Genomic DNA, 21,364 nt, shown 5'->3' on the forward strand with positions numbered 1-21,364 from the left:
GAAATAGATCATAACTTTATACTACATAGTTTTTGTTTAATAATTTACTAACCAGCGGAGTCGAAGTTTGACTCATAAGGCGAAGAATACCATCGACTTGGATGCCGATTCCTATGAGAGGGTAAAGGGGTTGAACCAATATTTTTTGTTGCATGATGTATCACAATTCTAGTTTCTGGAATTTGACTTGGAACAAACTTATCCTGCTAACTCAAATTGTGATACATGTACTTCTCTGGATACACTCTCGTCGGATATAGGTGGTATGGTTCACGGCACCTCAGATGTAGTTTTCCCCTCTATTCTTACTTCACCACAAACAGGATTAACCTCTGTAGATACATTTAACGTGTCTTCGGTTGAAATAGCATGTGGGTGTTGATCGGCATGAATGTCGGTGTTCAGCTTCCTTTGCATTGCCTAATAATATAACCAATAGAATATATTAATATAGCACATGTTTTTTAGACGTGAATTCTGTTAATGTATTCATATGTATATGAGTGTATTATGAACCATGTATGTTGATGCATACATGGTTCAATTAAAAGAATAGTAAAGGCTGTTATAGAAAATGTATTTAGAAAACCCTAAAAACAAATGTAAAACTGAATTCACATGTATATAAGTGTATTTTGTAATATGTATGTTACAGTATACATGAGTAAACTGAAGAATAATAAAAGATGTTTTAAAATCTATATTTAGATAATCATGAATACATATGTATAACTGAAGTCACGTGTATATACTTGTATTCTGTAATGTGTATGTTGTTGTATAGATGATTAAACTGAATAATAGCATAAACTAAATTACAATATATATTCTGAATATAGTTATATAAACATATACTAAAGAGGTTAAAAAATGTTAACCTCTGAATTCTCGCCAACAGCTATATCACTCTGTGTTTGGCATTTGGGATTATCTTGCAAGTTGGCATCAGATGGCATTTGAATACCATCATCATGTCTCCCGATATATTTCTTTCTCTGGTATACCCTTTATGTATTCTGATTGGCTTTAACCTGGTTAGAAAGCTTTTTGAAATTTTCATTGATCAATGTTCGAAGAGAAGTGAACTCGCACATCACCTAATCAATATACAAATAATTAGAGAGGTGTTGAAAAACTATATGAAAGTTAATACATAAACTGTAAAGTTGAATATGTTTTAACAATACTCAGATAATCCTTGAATGAATTTAGATCCTTCCTCAAAGAAGACAAATCATCTGATTTAGAATATGCTGGCTTCTTAACATGCAATACAGTTTCTTTGATTTCAAATATGCCAGCAGGAGGAATCTTGGATTGAGGTATTGACGACACATGTGGAATTGGACTCTCTGCATTTGAGGGATCTATAATCTGCTATTTGCATTTTTTGTGAGGTGGTGATGAAGATGGACCAACACTTGCATCATGTTTCTTCTTAGGCTGAAGAGGATGTGTAGGACTAAAGTCATCCGAATCATCTTCATTGTTGTCTGAATGAGTAGGATTGTTCTCTACATCAACGCCTTCTGGAGGAATCTGAATAACAGCAAGCTCTATATCGCTTGGTTGAATGTTATTGTAAACAATCTGAAAATAGAAATACACTCAAAGTGAACGACCTTTGCTATATGATTACAAAATTATGCTCATTGAATTAAATATGTATCTGTAAACTGTTTTATGTATTCTAATGTATTCCAGTTAATTTGAAAAACAGGGAAATAAGATGTAGTTTGTATGCAACTGTATTTAATATTTAATTCTAACACTGTATTATGTATTGTACAGTATTTGACCTAATTTTGAAGCAGGGACATTGATGTATGATGCATTGAACTATATTTTAATGAGAATTTCAACAAATGATTTCACTAACAGAAATATATTCTTAAAAAAAAAATTAGCCACTTAACGAATAGTAAATTACCATGTTTCCCTGGTCATTGAATATGCCGTTTATCAGATAAGCATAAGTTGGCTGGTTGACAGTGGATTTCCAATTGAGTATTCTAGGTATCCGGTTATCAACTCGCAGTGTAATTTTTGGGTCAACCTTTGAACAGCACTCGTAAAACCATACTTGCATAGCGAGAGGCATCTCAGTTATCCTATAGTACTTCTTCTGAGAATCCATCTTCTTGCTAATAGATTTAATAAGGTATTGGAATGTATCCTTACCCCATGGATAATCAGAATATCTCTCACTCTCGACCAAGTCAAAATGTAGTCTTGGGATTGTTGTGTTGTTCTTCTCGGAGGAAAATATGAAAGTGTGTGAATTACAACACAACTATATTGATGGTATCCCCATCGTTGTCATGACCCCAATTCTTATCATCAAAGCATTTCAACAAATCTTTCTTCTTGACATTCTTTGCATCGCCAAAGTATGTATCAACAATCCTGTTAGGCACCTTTGTGTTAAACTGAAAATCTTCAGGGTCACCAACACAATTAAGACCAGTGACAAGCGCAAACTCCCTGATTGAAAAGGATAATGTTGTACCATTGACGTATATTGAAAATGAATCATCATGACTTCCTTCCAGCTGCAGAACCATGAAGCACCTGAACAATTGATGTTGGATCTCACAACGCTTCATATCAAGGAAACTTCCAAAACAAGTAGTACCAAGTATTTTGTACTGCTCTAGAGTAAGTTTTTCTTTGAGGTCGGAATTCCCAAGCAACACTGCCAGGAGGTTGGTCAGTATAGCTCTCACTATTGCTCATCCTTTCATTTATCATTTCCTGACCATAGAATACACAATAAATCCAATTTGGAATTCATTTTTTTGCTTTTATGTTTTTTTCCTAACTATTTCACAATTTAGAAATAAATGAAAAACGAAATCTTACGATTGACTTGGCAGAATCATCATCCAGTGATCTACCATCCTTATGTTTTTTATGAGTTAATATTAAAATTTGTGCTCGTGTAGGCTTTATCCCAGATATGCGTGAAAAAAGGATTTTAAAATATTTTAGTTAGTAATTTTTATAAGTTTACCTGCTCATCCATCAAGGTAGCAATACTTTTGGATCCTCCTGTGTGAGGCATCTTTTCATTGGCCCTATTATTTCTATTTGCTTGGGTACGCCTATATCATTAAAATATTAAAAGAATATCTTATAAATTATAAATAAAAATTGTGCATAACTAAAATCAGAACACTAAAAATAATCAACTAGGGGTGTTTTAAAGATTTGTTGATACCTTAGATTTATCCGAAAGCTAATAAGAGACAAGACCACTCCATTGATCCCTCGGTGTGCGACTTGGTCTATTTTTCAACAAAGCGTCTTTAGTCTTATATTTTCGCATATATTCATCTTTTCAATCGCACTTGTAATCTTTCCATTTCTTTTCTTGTGACTTTAAAACATAAGCTTCTCCCCATTTTGGGATAGAGAACTTCTGAAAAAATAAAGCCAACATTTAGAAGAAAACATCATGTATAAAAGATTGAGCTTGCTCATATAACAATAATAATATATATAAAAAAAAAAAGAACTACTCCATACCCTCACAAAATCCACCAATTTCTTCTTTTCCTTCTTGTCAAAATTTCTCCAATCATTTGCGTGTAGAGGTGTTAGTTCTGGAATTCTCGCAATAATTCCTAGAAAGCTAGCAAGCTTTTGACCTTTTTTCCCAATAGCTTGGTTACGATTATTAAATGGCACATCAACTACATTTCCTGGAGGAAGTTTCCAAATATCATTTAGTAAAGTAGGCCCAAAAACCTTTCTTTGCTCCGAATTACCTAGAATGGAAGACTCGAAGGTCATCAAATGACAAAAACTTATATGGTTAAGCACCTGAGAGATGCTCTGAAATATGTTAAATAACAATATCATGATAAAACCTCAGTTTATGCACAGTAACAACAGCAAGAAGAGGAAACAATGAAACATCTAAGACCAGAATATACTCAGAGAACACAGACGATCACTTATTTCAGAACCTACTTCATAATAGAAATCATGCAATTTTACAGCATTCTTTTACATCATTTACTAAATAAGAATTCCTCAGGGGCATTCCTCAAAATAATGAACTGTACAGAATATCACATCATTGAAGAAAAATTGCCTCTGTTTGGCACTACAATTTACCTTTCAGCGTTTCATTACTGCAGAGAAGTCTTGGTCACTTAGAACATGAGATTTTGCAACTTTACGAAGTTCCTTAGCTGCTGCAATAATGCAGTGCATTGTGAAACAAATTGAGTCAAAATCAGAGCTAGATATAGGTCCTGAAACCAGAGTTTCAATTATTGTGTCCCTTATTCCATTCAAGAGACTGACTGCTGGATAAATATACATTATATGCGGATTTCTAGTTATTGGCATTTACTCTTTCACCTCATTATTCGAACAAGCTATGAATCTAAAGTGTCTTTTCAGTCAACTAGTATAAAAAGTTGTTTTATTTTTATTTTTCCCTGTGAGATTAACTTACCATTAATAGCACATGACCGGTGCAAATGAGTGATCCGACTTCTGTATTACAGCATCCTTTTTGCTAAAAGTTATTGCTCTGTGGTAAACTAAGATTAGAACCTAGGTGACATAACCTACAAATTTGCTATCATCCACCAGCATCTCCATAGTGACACACTTCCTTTTTGGTGGTTCTTCCACTTCCAAGAGAATAATGTACTAGACGATGGAGGAAGCAATATGGCTAAACGAACAAAGATGTAGCTAAACATATTGAACAAAACACCTCAAGAGTTTGAAATTTCACAGTAGACAAGTGATATTCCCATCATGCCCCCGTAATAAAACAATATTTATCAACGATCATAGTCGCCTAAACTCACGGTTGATCTGTCAAGTTGGTTCAAACTATAAAAAGCTATTAGAATTCAATATTGTATGAGGACTTACATATACCATAGGCCTATCTTCCTGTCTTCTAAGATAATCCTGCTAAAATCAGGGAAGGAGAAATCAAGCAACTCAACCTTCACTTTATGGCAGGCCATGTTTGCAAACAATCCTAAGATCTGCAGTAACAAGCTAGGCTCATTGAATCTCTACAGATTGTCCTGCACTATATAATTCCTTTTGATCCTATAAAACATCAGGAGGAAGTACCACGGAATCTCTTATACCTCCCACTAGCTAGAACTGATTCAAATTAAGCTTACGGTTTACAAGATACTAGAGAAGAATTTCTCCCACTAAATAAATTTCAACTATTAAAGGCTACCCACAAGCTCTATTGGATCTGTGTGGTGGTAAGTTAAGGAAACTAAAAGCTGCAACTAACTTTATTTTAACAACCTTTACACGTTAAGAACTTCTTTATTTGGTGATCACTATGGAAGCCTAACTGTTTATTCCTAGTCAATCCAACACTAGGATCAACTTCTTTATTTGGTGATCACTATGGGAATGACCTTACATCATGTAATTTTTGCTAACTTTACATCATATAACTCCACATGCTACAAGTACAAAAATCAAAACCAAAACCAAGTAACCAAACATATGCTACAAGTGTAACATCCAGCTATTACCCAACTTGGATCTGTGTGGTGATAAGTTAAAGGAAACTAAAAGATGCAACTAACTTTATTTTAACAACCTTTACACGTTAAGAACTTCTTTCCTACTGAATATAGTTTCAGTTTGATGATATCTGACTTGAACAGAACAAACTAAATGCAGAGAAAATCGTATAGCTCACTTCAACTAATTGTATTTTGCAGCGTAGTAAATTGATAGTAACAGGGAAAAACTTTAAGTTATCCAGATTGTTGCTCTATGCGTAAGATCCTATTTACACTGAAAGTAACAAATAATGGCAAACATAAGATATCCCATCATTGTCATTAGATTACTACTAGTAGTTTATTTAGCAATGAGAAGAGCTGCAACTAGTAACTCAGGAACTACATTGTTACCTACTGCATATGGATCAGATTTGCAAGTATACACTATGGTACAAAAACCTATTGGATAAAGGCAGTTGGAACTGCAGCCGTAATAGAAGTTTTAGATACTCTAACAACAGTGATAGGGGATATGCAATTTACCACCAGAAGTGAGGAAATAAGGTTTTCTTGTATGCAGCATTGATATAGAAAGTACAGATTATGAAATCATCATATATCTTGCATGTGTGAAACGACTTCAATCACAATACCATATATAAACTTGTTATATTAACAAAGTTTTCACACAATTAAGATTTGAAATAATCCAAGAGAAAAGTGTTACCTGATTCATCATTATTATGTTGAACCTCAGTGCCACCAGTTGAACTATTCAACTCATTAGATTAATCATCATGTGCTTGATCTTCAGAGTAATTCCGATTATCCATCAACTAATCAATATAAGGTTGGGTTGCAGAGTGGTTTTGACCATCCATCAAATGGTCAATATAAGGTCGCACATCTTCATCATCATCTTGTTCAATTATCAGTCGGTCGCGATCTCTAGTTTGCATAGTTCCTTCTCCAAAATTAAGCAATTATCTAGTTGTATTAGGTTATACTAGGACCAATTAACTCCAACAAATCGGCAAATCATATGCAAAACAGGAGGAAGCATCATTCTAATCTCAAGGTGTGAAAAAAATTAACGATTCGTTCATACAAACAAAGCCTTGCGACAAAGATTATTCAAGAGATAGGAGTTATTGATGCACTAGGAAAAACAATTATCCACTGATAATACCACATTAGAATATCACAATTAAATGGATACAATAAGAAAAATATAAGTAAAAAAGCACAACAAATCACTCAAACATCCAATATTCAAATTTCTGAAGTAAAAAAATAACAAAACCTTAAATATTCTATAAGTTCCACCTATCATATTCAGAATCACATTCATTTTCAATGTCATTTCCTCCCTCAACATTAGTTTCACCATCATTTAGAGAAGCTTGAGAGTGTACATTTGTATCAATTACTATCCCATTGGCACCACTTCTTACCCAATCATTGTACTCATCTTATGGAACACGAGCATTTTCTAAGAGAGCCAAGTCAGTGGCATCACTCTGCATTGATGACTCAAACTGCGCACTATGTTCCTCTCCCATATTGAAAATATCTCGAGGTTTAATTAACCTAGGGACAAACCATTCATGATCTTGAGGATCTTGTGCAAATATTACTTGTTGAGCTTGTTCTACAAAAATAAAGGGTTCATGACGATCTCGATTGCCAGAGTCTGTTAGGCGTGAGAAATTCACAAGTGTGAACCCCAAGTCATCTTCTTTAACTCCTCTACCTTTGGTTACATCAACCCAATCACACTTAAATAAGACAATTTTAAATTTTTCGTAGTAGTTTAACTCCACAATATCATTCAATCTGCTATAATATGTGATATTTGCCGACTTTACAGCATTATCACTTGTACTTTCATAACTTTCAGTCTTTGAAACGACCATAACACCACTATTTTGTGTCACCTTGAATTCTTCACTTTGTTTTATTCGAAAGCATTACCCGTAATTTACATCAAACACACTGAATCTTTTTTCAATGTAACTCGGCCCTTGTGCAAGGACTTTAACACCCTTTAAGATGTTAGATGTGGCTTCCAATTCCTTTACCTAACCAAATAAAAGATACAACTATAAATGTGGATATTTTTACAAGGACAATAATTTAACGTAACCAATGACTTATTCCTACTATGTACTTGCTCCTTGAACCACTCATGAAATGTATCAAAATGCACATGGTCAAGTTGATGTTGTGTCAAACGATGTTTTCGATATGATCTCTTGATTTCAGCTATATGTTCCCAATTCATGTAACTCGGATATATCAATTTTGTTATCAAATAATAGATATACATAAATTAAATAATAGATATACCACTTACTTTTTATAATTCTCAATCACTTCTAATTCGTAATTGAAAAGCACATGCCGATGTGCTTGCAACCATGTTTTCTCATCCAACTCAAATACATCTACTCCATTGTACGACTCCCCGACAGTTGGAAAAAGACATTCTTCTTTACTAGCCTCATGCTCAATCTCATCACCGCATTTTCTTCAACAGTAAGACTTTGAATATCCACCCTCCAAATATCGTGAACAAAATGCCATACACTCATTTGCTATGTATGCTTCTACTATTGAACATTCTGGACATGCACGATTATGAACAGATGATTTTAAAGTACCCAATTACCTATGGAATAAAATAATAGTATTAGTTTGATGTTATAATATTTAACAACTAAAGATATATAATAAAGATTCAGTGATATTCTACAAACCTCTCAATTGGGTACATCCAGCGATAATATACTGGCCCCGCATGTTTAGCCTCTATTGCCAAGTGAATAACCAAGTGCATCATAACAGTAAAGAATCCTGGGAGAAAAAGTTTTTCCATAGTAGACAATGTTTCTGAAATGTTTTCTTCAAGTAACTTTAACTCTTCTAGTTTTAGTTCTTTGCTACATAAAACACGAACGAATGTGCATAGTTCAATTAAAATGGAACTAACTATTTTATATACTGATCTCCGCAAGGCAAGAGGAAGAAGTCCTTGCATTATAACATGACAATCATGAGCTTTTATCCCAGAAATATTTCGTTTGCGAATGCAACGTGAGATATTAGACGTATAGCCATCTGGAAACTTGGCATTTTGTAGTACTTCATAAAATAACTCATTTTCCTTCTGAGATATTGTAATGACCCGACCGGTTGTTTTGTATAATTGTGCCCCATTTCCCCTTTTGATGCTTCACACATGTGTAATTTAGGTTTTATGAATTGCGGGATTGATTGGTTTCGTTCAGCGAGGATTTTCGCTTGATTTAGACTCTTTGGTTCTTGACTTAGAAGCTTAAGTTAGAAATATTGATCACATTTTGAATTTTGTAAAATTGACCTAGGAATGGTGTTTTGATGGCTCTGATAGCTTCGTATCATGGTTTTGGACTTGGGCGTATGCCCGGAATCGAATTAAGAGGTTCGTAGGTTGATTTGCCAAAAGTTGGCAATTTGAAGTTTACGAGTTTGACCGCAGGTTAACTTTTGGCTATCGGGTTCGAAATTTGGTTTTGGGACATGAAATATGTCGGTTATGCTATTTAGAGTGTCTGCAAAATTTGGTATCATTTGGAGTTGATTTGATAATATTCAGACGCGTGATTGCAATTCTAGAAGTTCTTGAACTCTACTTTGAAATTAATGTGTCTGGGTGTGTGATCCGTGGTTCTAGATGTTATTTTTATATTTTGATCACGCGGGTGAATTGGTATGATATTTTTAGGCTTGCGTGGATATTTGGTTTGGAGCCCTGAGGGCTCGAATGAGTTTTGGACGTGTCGCGAAATGGTTTGAACTGAAAATGAAATTGTTGGTGTGCTGGTGCTCTGTTGCTGCAATTGTGAGCACCAGCCTCGCAATTGTGATGGAGACAGGGGTGGTCTGATGTCGAAATTGCGACTTACCCCTTCGCATTAGGTCAACAGGCTTGGGCTTGGGTCGCATTTGCGACCACTTGGTCGATTTTGCGAAGGTATCCAGCTTCGCAATTGCAAACAGACTAGAGATTTTAAAGTTGAAAACTTCCAATTTTAGAATTCTTATTTTGAGGAAGAATTTATGAATATTTAATATCTCTGAGAAATCCATGTCCTCTCGCGTCGCAAATACTTCCGCGAGCGAGGTAAACTTCTTTATTCTCATGGGAGCGGGTCGTACGCCTCGGCAGTGTAATAGATGCATCTATGGTTCGTGTCGTTCGACTCTCAGCAGCGCACACAATATATTTTTTTTTGGATCGAGCCGTACGACCTCGGCATAAATCGTGCGTAATAATACTCGAAGCCTGATTACACTTGATATTACTTTATGGCTCGAGAGGTTATAAATTTATTAAATGACAGAAATTGATTCGGGGTTAAAGATGTTGGTTCGAGATTTTGAAATTTATTATCAGTTAATGGGTCATTTACTTACTGCTTGACATTTGTGTTATTGTTATTGTTTCCATGGCTTATACCTGTTTAGAATTCCTGTATTTTATTGTTGACTCATAGTAAGTGTCGATGTCGACCCCTCATCACTACTTCTTCGAGGTTAGACCGGATACTTACTAGGTACATGTTGTTTATGTACTCACGCTACATTTCTGCACTAATCGTGCAAGATCTGAGGCAGGTGCATCTGGCAGTTGTCCTGGGGCGCACCCCTAATACTTCGAGACCGAGTGGTGAGCTGCTTTCTGAGTTCGTTCTGCAGCACCCAGAGGCTTTTCTTTTGCATTTATTTTCTGTCTACTCTATTTCAAACAATAGTATAGTATTTTGTATATTCTACTAGTAGCTCATACATTTGTGACACCAGGTCTTGGAAAATATGCTAATAGACATTCAATGGTTTTGAGTATTTATTTCACCACACTTGTTTTTATATTTGTTTATGCTTTATTTTATTAAATCTTTCACCTCTCACTTGCTTAATAAATAAAAATCAACTATTTCAAAATTGTTAAAAAGAATAAACACATGGCTAGTTCAGCGTTGGCTTGCCTAGCAGCGACGTTGGGCGCCATCATGACCTATAGTAGAAATTGGGTCGTGACAACATGGTATTAGAGCTCTAGGTTCACGTAGGTCTATAAATTTATGAGCAGGCCTAATAGAGTCTTTCGGATCGGTGCGGAGACGTCCGTACCTATTTTTGAGAGGCTATAGGGTGTTAGGAAACTACTCTTTCTTCATCTCCTATCGTGCAATTGATGTTGTGCTAAGTGTCTTTCTCTTATTCTCTCACAGATGGTGAGAACACGCACGGCAGATGTACCCGATCATGGAGGAGCTACTCCCCTTATTGCTAGAGGCCGAGGCAAAGGCCGAGAAAGGGCTCCCGCTCGTGGTAGAGGACGAGGAAGTCCTAGAGTTGCTCCAGTTGTGCCACCAGTGGATCCGCTAGGGGACCCTATTATTGAGGAGCAGGACAAGGTTCCTGCAGCAGTGGATTTCATGTCTGCACCGGGATTCCAAGAGGTCATGAGTCGTATGTTGCGGTTCATGGATTCTATGACTCAGGCTGGTTTATTTTAGGCGGACCCAGCCACATCTCAGGCGGGAGGGGGAGCACAGACCCCTACCACTCAGGCTCCAGGGCATGCAATTGTCATATATCAGACCCCGGGCGCACTACCCGTGGGCGGATCTCAGCCAGTTGCAGAAGCTATACTTGAGCCCAGACTAACTGCGGTCGGCGAGCCGCAGAAGCTATTGGACAGATGGACCAAGCTACATCCTCCCGTCTATGGAGGTGAGCGACATGAGGAACCCCAGGACTTTATTGATCGGTGCAGGGATAGACTGCACAACATGAGGATATTAGAGTCCCACGGGGTGGACTTTACCACTTTTCAGATGGAGGGCATGGCTCGTAGATGGTGGCAGTCCTATTTTCTTGGCAGACCGGTAGGTTTTCCTCCCTTGACTTGGGACCAGTTCACACGTATCTTTCTGGATAAGTATATTCCACCCTCTCATAGGGAAGAGTTGCGGTTTCAGTTTGAGCAGCTTCAGCAGGGTCAAATGTCCGTGACCGATTATGAGGCGAGATTCTCTGAGTTGTCTCGCCATGAACTTATGATACTTTCTACCGATGCAGAGAGGGTGCGGAGGTTTGTTGCAGGATTGCACTCTGGTATCCAGGCCACCATGGCCCGGGAGGTTGAGATGGGGACTTCTTACGAGCTAGTTGTGGAGATAGCTCGGAGGATCGAGGGTGTTCGTCAGTGGAGCCGAGAGTAGATACCGCGGGATAAGCGGTTCCGTCATTCCGTAGGGTTCAGTGGTGCTCCATCTGGGGGCAGAGGTCAGTTTGGGAGAGGTCAACCTAGCAGACCCACATATCCAACATTGTCGCCTTCTCGGGGTGCTATAGTGCGGCCCTATTTCAGCGCCATGCCAAAGAGCTCCTACCGCCCACCAACTATTCAGGGCTCCTCCAGTGGGTATTCAGGCTATCAGGGTCAGACTTCAAGTCAGCAGTCCGCCGTTCCGAGGGGTTGTTACGAGTGAGGGATCCTGGCCACATGAAGAGGTTTTGTCCCAGACTTTGGGGCAAGGCAATACATCAGGTTCATCAGCCTATGAATACAGCACCAGCTGCCGCACCAGCCGTCCGGCCGCCCAGAGGCGGAGGGAAGGTGGGTCGGGGTCATCCTAGAGGTAGAGGCCAGTCAGGTGGTGCTCCAGCTAGGTTCTATGCTTTTTTGGCCAGACCAGATGTAGTGGCCTCAGATGCCGTGATCACAGGTATTATTTTTGTATGCGGTAAGGATGCTTCAGTACTATTTGATCCGGGGTCTACATATTCATATGTTTCATCTATGTTTACTCATTTCCTGGGTGGTCCTCGCGAGTCCTTGGGTACTCCTGTATATGTGTCCACGCCAGTGGGCGATTCTGTTGTGGTGGATCGGATCTACCGGTCATGTATTGTGACTTTCTGTGGTTATGAGACTAGAGTGGATCTTTTGTTGCTTGATATGACTGTCACGCCCCAACCTCGGGGAGTGCGACCTGCGCTCAACCGAGATACCCCGGCCGAGCAAGTCTGTACAATACCCTCTACCCAACTCACCCATGAATAAAGAAAAGATACATTTTATTAATAAAACCTTGAGTGGATTCCATAAACCATGCCAATTCCATTACCATTAGTCATTTCATTTTATAGCCTCAGAATACATACACAATTATAGTTAAAGTGCAACAAGTGATTCAAGTACAACAAGGCAAGTTTGACTTTCCCAACACCCATATACAACACACATTATGTCTACGGAGCCTCTAACAGAAACAAAAGAGTACTACGACAGTGCCGGCAACAAGGCTCCGGCTATACCTCAAAACATAATACACAAGAAACAAAAGATGCGCAACCCCAGAATGAAGTGGGGCTCACCAAGTCAGCTGGAAAAGAATGTACCGCTATCACTGGCCAATGCCTTCCGTTGCGGAACCACCTGCATCCATTAAAAATGCAGCGCCCCCGACAAAAGGGACGTTAGTACATGTCGAATAGTACTAGTATGAAAACCAAAACATCTATTCAGGGACTTGGAAATACAACATGAATATGATGAATCATGGTAACAATCATAGGGCTTATATAGCCATAAAAGTCAAAACAAATTTATTAAGACTCCCAATAACACTTATAAATTTCCAGTCGGGAATGCTCTACAAATACCTTTTCACATAGCGGCCTTGCCGCCTCACCCCAATGTATGCGGGTGGAGGTGCAATCACAATACCAGAAACTTTACACAAAGCGGCTCCGCCGCCTCACCCAATGTATGCGGGTGGAGGTGTATTCACAATACCACAACTATACACAAAGCGGACATACCGCCTCACCCCAACGTGTGCGGGTGGAGGTGAAATCACAATACCACAGCTCTACACAAAGCGGCCCCACCGCCTCACCCCAACGTATGTGAGTGGAGGTGTAACCACAATGCCACAGCTCGAGTTCCCAAAATGATAATAATATGTACAAAAGAGTTCCCTTCTAGTCAACTGTTTGGCACCTTTGGCCTTAGCAAGTGTAAATTCATAAAGTTTCATCATATGAGAAATAGGTATTTAATCACATTGATTTCATACAAGGTCTTCTTCCCAAAGGGGTATAATATGATTAAGTCAAAAATAAAGAATCATTAATACACGAATGTTCTAACACGTTATGCCAATTGGGCATCAATTCTACTAGTTTGAATACCCCACATCAATAGCGTTTCAAGTTCGACTACACATGATAGAATTTTACAAGGATTAGGGAGTTCCGATACTAGAACAATAGTTTAGCCTTCATACCTCGAAAGAGCTTTTTGTAGTGCCACAATAATGTCCCAACACTCCTAACGATGCCAATCTATAGAGAAGGGGAGAATTACAAGCATGATTAGAGAAATTCGTATGGCAAGGGCTGTCACAACTATGACCCAACCTTTCCCTCAACTAATTCAACAACAAAACCACCCAAGATTGTTCAACAACTTCCCCACAATCCCTATTAGCTCATGCATGTGATAAATCTACCCTTATCACTTATAATCAATCCCAAACCCGAATTTGAAGAATTGGGGAAAGAAATTCTTACCTCTTTGAAGCCCTAGCAAGTTCCTTTTGATGAAATCTCAATGTTCGATCAAGGTAGAGTAGTGAAATCCTTAACCCTCCATTTCCTCTCTATAGAATAGTTCTCTCCTATCTAAAATGACCAGTGATCCCCCAAAAATGAACCCTTAGGCTAGATAAACGAAATGGGGGTCGGGTCAAAAATTAGAAAAAATGAAGTTCGGACGCAGATCTGCGGTCCGCAAAATGGTCTGCATAATGGCCCTCCAAAATTGGGCATTTCTGCTTCACTCTGCGATAGGTCTGCGGTCGCATAATGAACCGCAGAACCTCCTTCCAAAATTTCTCATGTTGATTCTGTGATGGGATCTGCGGCCCGCAAAATGATTCTGCAGCCGCATAAGGGTCCTCAAAATTTAGCTCAATTTTCTACTTCACTCTGCGGCCCGCAGAGTGATTCTGCGGTCACATAGTGGACCGCAGAAATGCTATAGTCTGGAACACGATTCCTTCAACTCCCTGACGTACTGAACAACCCAAAAAGTCCGAACTCGTCAACACATAAGTTTACTTCGGCACCACAGAACCCCGGGTTTTAGGTAAAATTTTACGGGGGCTTACAATGATCGACTTTGAGATCATCTTGGTCCATATCACGTCATCCTTGATTTCCATGCCAAGATTGTTACCTTGGCGATGCCAGTGCTTCCTAGATTGGAGTGGAAGGGTTCATCTGTCAGTGCATCTAGTCGGGTTATCTCTTTTCTGAGGGTTCGACACATGGTCGAGAAGGGTTGTTTGACTTATCTAGCGTATGTTCGGGATACTACCGTAGAGATTCCGGTGATTGATTCAGTGCCCGTAGTTTGGGAGTTCTCCGATGTATTTCCTTTTGATCTTCCGTGCATGCCACCAGATTGTGATATCGATTTTTGTATTGATTTGACTCCAGGTACCCAGCATATCTCTATTCATCTGTATTGCATGGCTCCGAAAGGGTTGAAGGATTTGAAAGAACAGCTTGAGGAGTTGCTAGCAAAGGGGTTCGTCAGACCGAGTGTGTCGCCTTGGGGTGCACCGGTGTTATTCGTGAAGAAAAAAGATGGGACTATGCGGATGTGCATTTACTACCGCAAGTTGAATAAAGTTACCATTAAGAACAAGTACCCGTTGTCGTGTATTGATGATTTGTTTGACCAGTTGCAGGGTGCTAGGGTGTTCTCTAATATTGACTTGAGATCGGGGTACCATCAGCTGAAGATCCAGGATTCGGATGTTACGAAGACGGCTTTCCGGACTAGATATGGCCATTATGAGTTTCTGGTGATGTCCTTCGGTTTGACTAACGCCCCGACGGCGTTTATGGATTTGATGAACCGGGTGTTCAGGCTGTATATTGATTCGTTTATTATCGTCTTTATTGATGACATTTTGATCTACTCGCGTAGCATGGAGGAGCACGAGCAACATTTGAGAGTGGTGCTTCAGACCTTGTGGAACAGAAGCTATATGCTAAGTTCTCCAAGTGTGAGTTTTGGTTAGATTCTGTGGCATTCTTATGGCATGTTGTGTCAGGCGAGGGTATTAAGGTAGATTCCAAGAAGATCGAGGCAGTTTAGAGTTGGCCTCGTCCTACCATGGCGACTGAGATCAGGAGCTTCTTGGGGTTAGCAGGTTATTATCGTCAGTTCGTGGAGGGTTTCTCATCTATTGCAACACCTCTGACCAGATTGACCAAGAAGGGTGCTCTATTCCGATGGTCCGATGATTGCGAGGCGAGCTTTCAGAAGCTCAAGACTGCATTGACTTCAGCATCGGTCTTAAAGTTGCCTTCCGGTTCAGGGATGTATAATGTGTATTGTGATGCTTCACGAGTTTCTGGTGATGTCCTTCGGTTTGACTAATGCCCCGACGGCGTTTATGGATTTGATGAACCGGGTGTTCAGACTGTATATTGATTCGTTTATTATCGTCTTTATTGATGACATTTTGATCTACTCGCGTAGCATGGAGGAGCACGAGCAGCATTTGAGAGTGGTGCTTCAGACCTTGTGGAACAGAAGCTATATGCTAAGTTCTCCAAGTGTGAGTTTTGGTTAGATTCAGTGGCATTCTTATGGCATGTTGTGTCAGGCGAGGTATTAAGGTAGATCCCAAGAAGATCGAGGCAGTTTAGAGTTGGCCTCGTCCTACCATGGCGACTGAGATCAGGAGCTTCTTGGGGTTAGCAGGTTATTATCGTCAGTTCATGGAGGGCTTCTCATCTATTGCAACACCTCTGACCAGATTGACCAAGAAGGGTGCTCTATTCCGATGGTCCGATGATTGCGAGGCGAGCTTTCAGAAGCTCAAAACCGCATTGACTTCAGCATCGGTCTTAAAGTTGCCTTCTGGTTCAGGGATGTATAATGTGTATTGTGACGCTTCACGCGTTGGCCTGGGTTGTGTATTGATGCATGGGGGGCGAGTTATTGCATATGCTTCACGTCAGCTGAAGCCCCACGAGAAGCATTACCCGGTGCATGATTTGGAGTTGGCCGCGATAGTTCATGCTTTTAAGATTTGGAGGCATTATCTTTATGGGGTGTCATATGAGGTGTACACCGATCATCGCAGCTTGCAGCATTTTTTCAAGCAGAGGGATGTCAATTTGAGGCAGCGCAGGTGGCTTGAGTTACTAAATGATTATAATATTACCATCATTTATCATTCGGGCAAGGCGAATGTGGTTGTGGATGCCTGTTATATTTGTTAGGTACATTAATTATCTTGAGTATGGCTGAGACTAGAGATTTTAAAGTTTGAAAACTTCCAATTTTAGAATTCTTATTTTGAGGAAGAATTTATGAATATTTAATATCTCTGAGAAATCCATGTCTTCTCGCGTCGCAAGTACTTCCGCGAGCGAGGTAAACTTCTCTATTCTCATGGGAGCGGGTCGTTCGCCTCGGCACTGTAATATATGCATCTATGGTTCGTGTCGTTCGACCCTCGGCAGCACACAAAGTATATATATTTTAGGATCGGGTCGTACGACCTCGGCATAAATCGTGCGTAATAATACTCGAAGCATGATTACACTTGATATTACTTTATGGCTCGAGAGGTTATAAATTTATTAAATGACAGAAATTGATTCGGGGTTAAAGATGTTGGTTCGAGATTTTGAAATTTATTATCAGTTAATGGGTCATTTAATTACTGTTTGACATTTGTGTTATTGTTATTGTTTCCATGGCTTATACCTGTTTAGAATTCCTGTATTTTATTGTTGACTCATAGTAAGTGTAGATGTCGACCCCTCATCACTACTTCTTCGAGGTTAGACCGGATACTTACTAGGTACATGTTGTTTATGTACTCACGCTACACTTCTGCACTAATCGTGCAAGATCTGAGGCAGGTGCATCTGGCAGTTGTCTCGGCGCGCGCCCCTGATACTTCGAGACCGAGTGGTGAGCTGCTTTTTGAGTTCGTTCTGCAGCACCCAGAGGCTTTTCTTTTGCATTTATTTTCTGTCTACTGTATTTCAAACAATAGCATAGTATTTTGTATATTCTACTAGTAGCTCATACATTTGTGACACCAGGTCTTGGAAAATATGCTAATAGACACTCAATGGTTTTGAGTATTTATTTCACCACACTTGTTCTTATATTTGTTTATGCTTTATTTTATTAAATCTTTCACCTCTCACTTGCTTAATAAATAAAAATCATCTATTTCGAAATTGTTAAAAAGAATAAACACATGGCTAGTTCACCGTTGGCTTGCCTAGCGGCGACGTTGGGCGCCATCACGGCCTATAGGAGAAATTGGGTCGTGACAAAATTAATCAAAAATACAGTTCAAATAAAATAACCATCCTATTAGTAGGTAATTCCATAGCTCAAAGATATAATTTTAACAATTAAAACTAACAAACAGAAACCTATTATACCTATCATTTTAACAGTTAAAACAATCAAACAGTTAAACTATCTCTAGTTTCTTTTGTGGTTTTCACATATTGGTTCATAAACTTTTTAAGAATAGAATAATTAAACTTATAATTTATACTACATTTTTACCAATTTGTTTATAATTCTTTTTTTCATTGAGCGTCAGGTTAACTAGTTCTAAAGCTAAATGGAATATAAGTTAGTTTATATATTAAAAGTATAAAATTATAATCAAGTGGTAATGTCTCTGGAATTGAGCATGCAAAATACGTTTTTCTTCTAAAACAATGAAGAAATGCATTAAAAAAAGAGAAGAGAAAAAGTAGAACCTACAGTGAAGATGTCCATATACATTGTGGATCCATTGAATATCATTCATGTAGATGATGAGAACCAAACATCTATTTTTTGGCATGACAAAGCCTCCAAAATGAAGCTTCCATAGAATGAAGCAGCTATGGTAAAAGGAGATTAAGGCTTCAATACAATGCGCTAAAATATTTTTGGTCAAGTTATTCATGGAAATGGGGTTCTGGAGTAACTGCTCCCAAAAAAGAATTTAGTTTCCTAGTGAAAATGAATAAAATGATTGTTGTCCATCAAGAGAGGCTTATTCATAGAGGACAAAGTCATATCCAAAGCAACGAGTAAGGAAGAAAGTGAATAACATTAGATTTTCCTTCTGTTTTACTCTAACTATTCTTTATCTTTCACTCTTTTATTTACTCACTAAGTTGTATCTTTCCTACATGATAAGTAGCATGGCCTTGCAAATGAGCATTATCAATAGTGGTTTTTACCATCTAATGAAACAAGTAAGCCTTGCTGATGTTCATTATCAATGGTGAACTTTTGCATCTAATGAAACAAATAACTTACTTGTTTGCCTCTATTGATAGATTTTTTGAACAACTATATCTATTTATATTCAAATTGTAAATCACATATTTGCCTTTATTGATAGTTTTTTGGAGTCTTGAGTGGATGGTTCAATGGAGAATAAGTTTAGATAATATTGTTTGCTCGGTGTTGTTTTTAGAGTACCATTGTGTACCTAACAAAGTTACTCAAACTTGCTTATGCATATATACTTAAAAATATTATCTATTCTATCTCAACTAAATTTAATTCTAAATATACATTGTTGTGATTAATAACCGCGCGAGCGACAAATGTTTTAGTTCATAAAATAATAGAGGAACAGAAGAGGAATCAATTCAATCAATCGACTATCAATCTAACAGCGGCAAGATATCACAAACGATTTAGCAAACACAAAACAGCTATACTTTCACAAGTCCCAAAACACCATAGTTGGATATCAACAATCACAAATTGGTACTTGGTAAGCAAAGTTTTTTTGCCGATAAAGACAAGAAAGTGAAGGAGAATAATGATTTCTACAGCAATCTTGAAGCCTACACGAAAAGAGAAGTTGAAGATAGACGAGAGGGAGAAGATTGACAGGGATAATTGAGCAGTAAAGTTCGCAAAATCAATTGCAAATTGATTGATTGCAACCTGTTGGGTAAGAAAGGAATTTACCTAGGGAAGAAGAGAAAGTTACCTGGGATTTGGGAAGAAGATCGCCGGAGCTTTGGCAGGCCGGAGAGTGTCGCAGGCTGCAGTTATTTTGTTAACCAACAACGTTGTTCGCAAGGGAATAGGTTTTTTTTTTCTCTTTTGGCAGAAGGCGTATTGGGTTCTAATTGGAGGGAATACTTAATTCCTGTCCAAAAAAAATGGAGGGGAAGATTTTATTTTATTGTGTACGGAGGGAAAATTAAAATAATAAAAAATTAATTTCAGTTAGTGATTTTTAGTGGTAATTTTTTTTTATTGCCACTAAAGAATATCTTTTACTGGTATTATGGTCATATGCCGCTAATATTTCATCTTAAAGAATCTATTAGCGATAATTACTTTATTATCGTTAAATAATTACCGCCAAAGACATTTTTTGTAGTAGTTTAAGTACAAGAATCACATTATCAACTTCAAATCATAAGTATAATAGTCCTCCTCATACACATTTTATCGCCTAGAAGCATACAACTTAGCTCAATCCATGAGTCAACCACCATCATGCAACAATCTCTCCGAGCATATAGGCAACATTGACTTTAAAACCATAGTCAAAACCATCTCAAGCTTTTAGAAACTCACCTACACAATAATCAAGCCATTGAAATTGAGTCTCTCCAATTCAATTAAGTTACACATACAGCCAAACCCAAAAGTCCTACCATAAAAGTACCTGTAATGCCTTATCATACCAAAAAAGATCATTTTTATTACCATGTTGGTCCAAGTCATTGCTATACTAACCATGTAATGCCCCGCCATACTAAAAAAGTCGATCATGGACTGCTGCATTGTGAATTCCAAAGAAGGCAGAATGGATTGCAAAAATGGCTATCACTTGGACGTGTAACTCAATTCTGGACGGGGGCAGATGTAGTATGTTACCAACGGATTCAGTTGAACCTATCATTTTTTATGCGGAGTAAAAATTTATATTTAAAAATTCATTAAAATTGCATAATAGTAGATATGAACCTATCACTTTAAAAATATAATAGGTTTAATACTAAAACCCTTAAAAGCTGAATCCATAAAATTTAAATCTTGGATCTGGCTCTGATTATAGATATTATATATGTCACTTTTCGGGATCATTGATGAAGCCTGATACTTGTTGGAAATACACTGCTATGGACAAGATACACAAAGGACTGTTTGGACGTTTTGTTTGATCATCGTGTTATTACATTAGACTTTATTAGAGGCAAATACTACAGACACAGTGGAAGACAAGTTTCAACATGGGCTACATTGGACATATATCACGTTTCTTTACTATACAATCAGACCATTTTGTACAACCAAGTTGATGCACTACATCAATTTGGTTCTAGACTTTTTACTTGTTGCAAGCTCTTATTTCTTTCATTTGTAAAAGTTTTATTTTATTTCATTATTATTAATAAAATTTAGCTACTAAGCAATCAGTTTAGCAGTCTTTATCGACAAAAACAAAGTAGCAAAATATGTGAATCCATACATTTTAATTTATTTGATACACTTTTCTATTAGTTCTTTGTGAAAAAAACATATTTCTATCTTTAGAGATAATTTATTTCAAACTTTTTATTTTACTCATTTGCCATTAATAAGAAACTTTTATAGTCATATAAATATTATAACCCTATCAAGCTTTTACCCTTTAATTTTTTAAAACCATATGTTTAAAAAAAGGGGAAAACTACCGGCTATGTCCATTTATAAGTAGCTTATTACAAAA

At 37.9% G+C, this 21,364-nt stretch overlaps 1 protein-coding gene across 3 annotated transcripts; it reads right to left on the bottom strand.

Moving 5' to 3' along the window:
• Positions 1-886: 886 nt before the first annotated feature.
• Positions 887-19,769, bottom strand: LOC104120637 (uncharacterized). 3 transcript variants are annotated; one of them, XR_011410909.1, is made up of 10 exons: positions 19,628-19,769; positions 18,394-18,515; positions 8,270-13,002; positions 7,867-8,181; positions 6,238-6,474; positions 3,529-3,704; positions 3,221-3,421; positions 3,014-3,104; positions 1,931-2,754; positions 887-1,590 (listed from the first exon to the last, which is right to left on the bottom strand). XR_011410909.1 is itself a non-coding variant. In XM_070185615.1 (9 exons), exons 8-9 carry the CDS (start codon positions 2,135-2,137, stop codon positions 1,378-1,380), a joined length of 420 nt encoding a protein of 139 aa, XP_070041716.1. In that variant the 5' UTR covers positions 2,138-2,754; positions 3,014-3,104; positions 3,221-3,421; positions 3,529-3,704; positions 6,238-6,474; positions 7,867-8,181; positions 8,270-13,002; positions 19,628-19,769; the 3' UTR covers positions 887-1,377. The 3 variants fall into 3 exon arrangements, 2 of the variants coding, with proteins under 2 accessions (XP_070041716.1, XP_070041717.1); XM_070185615.1 differs by lacking the exon at positions 18,394-18,515; XM_070185616.1 differs by lacking the exons at positions 6,238-6,474; positions 7,867-8,181; positions 8,270-13,002; positions 18,394-18,515; positions 19,628-19,769 and having other exon boundaries at positions 3,529-6,217.
• Positions 19,770-21,364: the final 1,595 nt, after the last annotated feature.

Source organism: Nicotiana tomentosiformis, chromosome 9 (assembly GCF_000390325.3).
Source record: "Nicotiana tomentosiformis chromosome 9, ASM39032v3, whole genome shotgun sequence".
NCBI classification, from domain to species: Eukaryota; Viridiplantae; Streptophyta; class Magnoliopsida; order Solanales; family Solanaceae; genus Nicotiana; species Nicotiana tomentosiformis.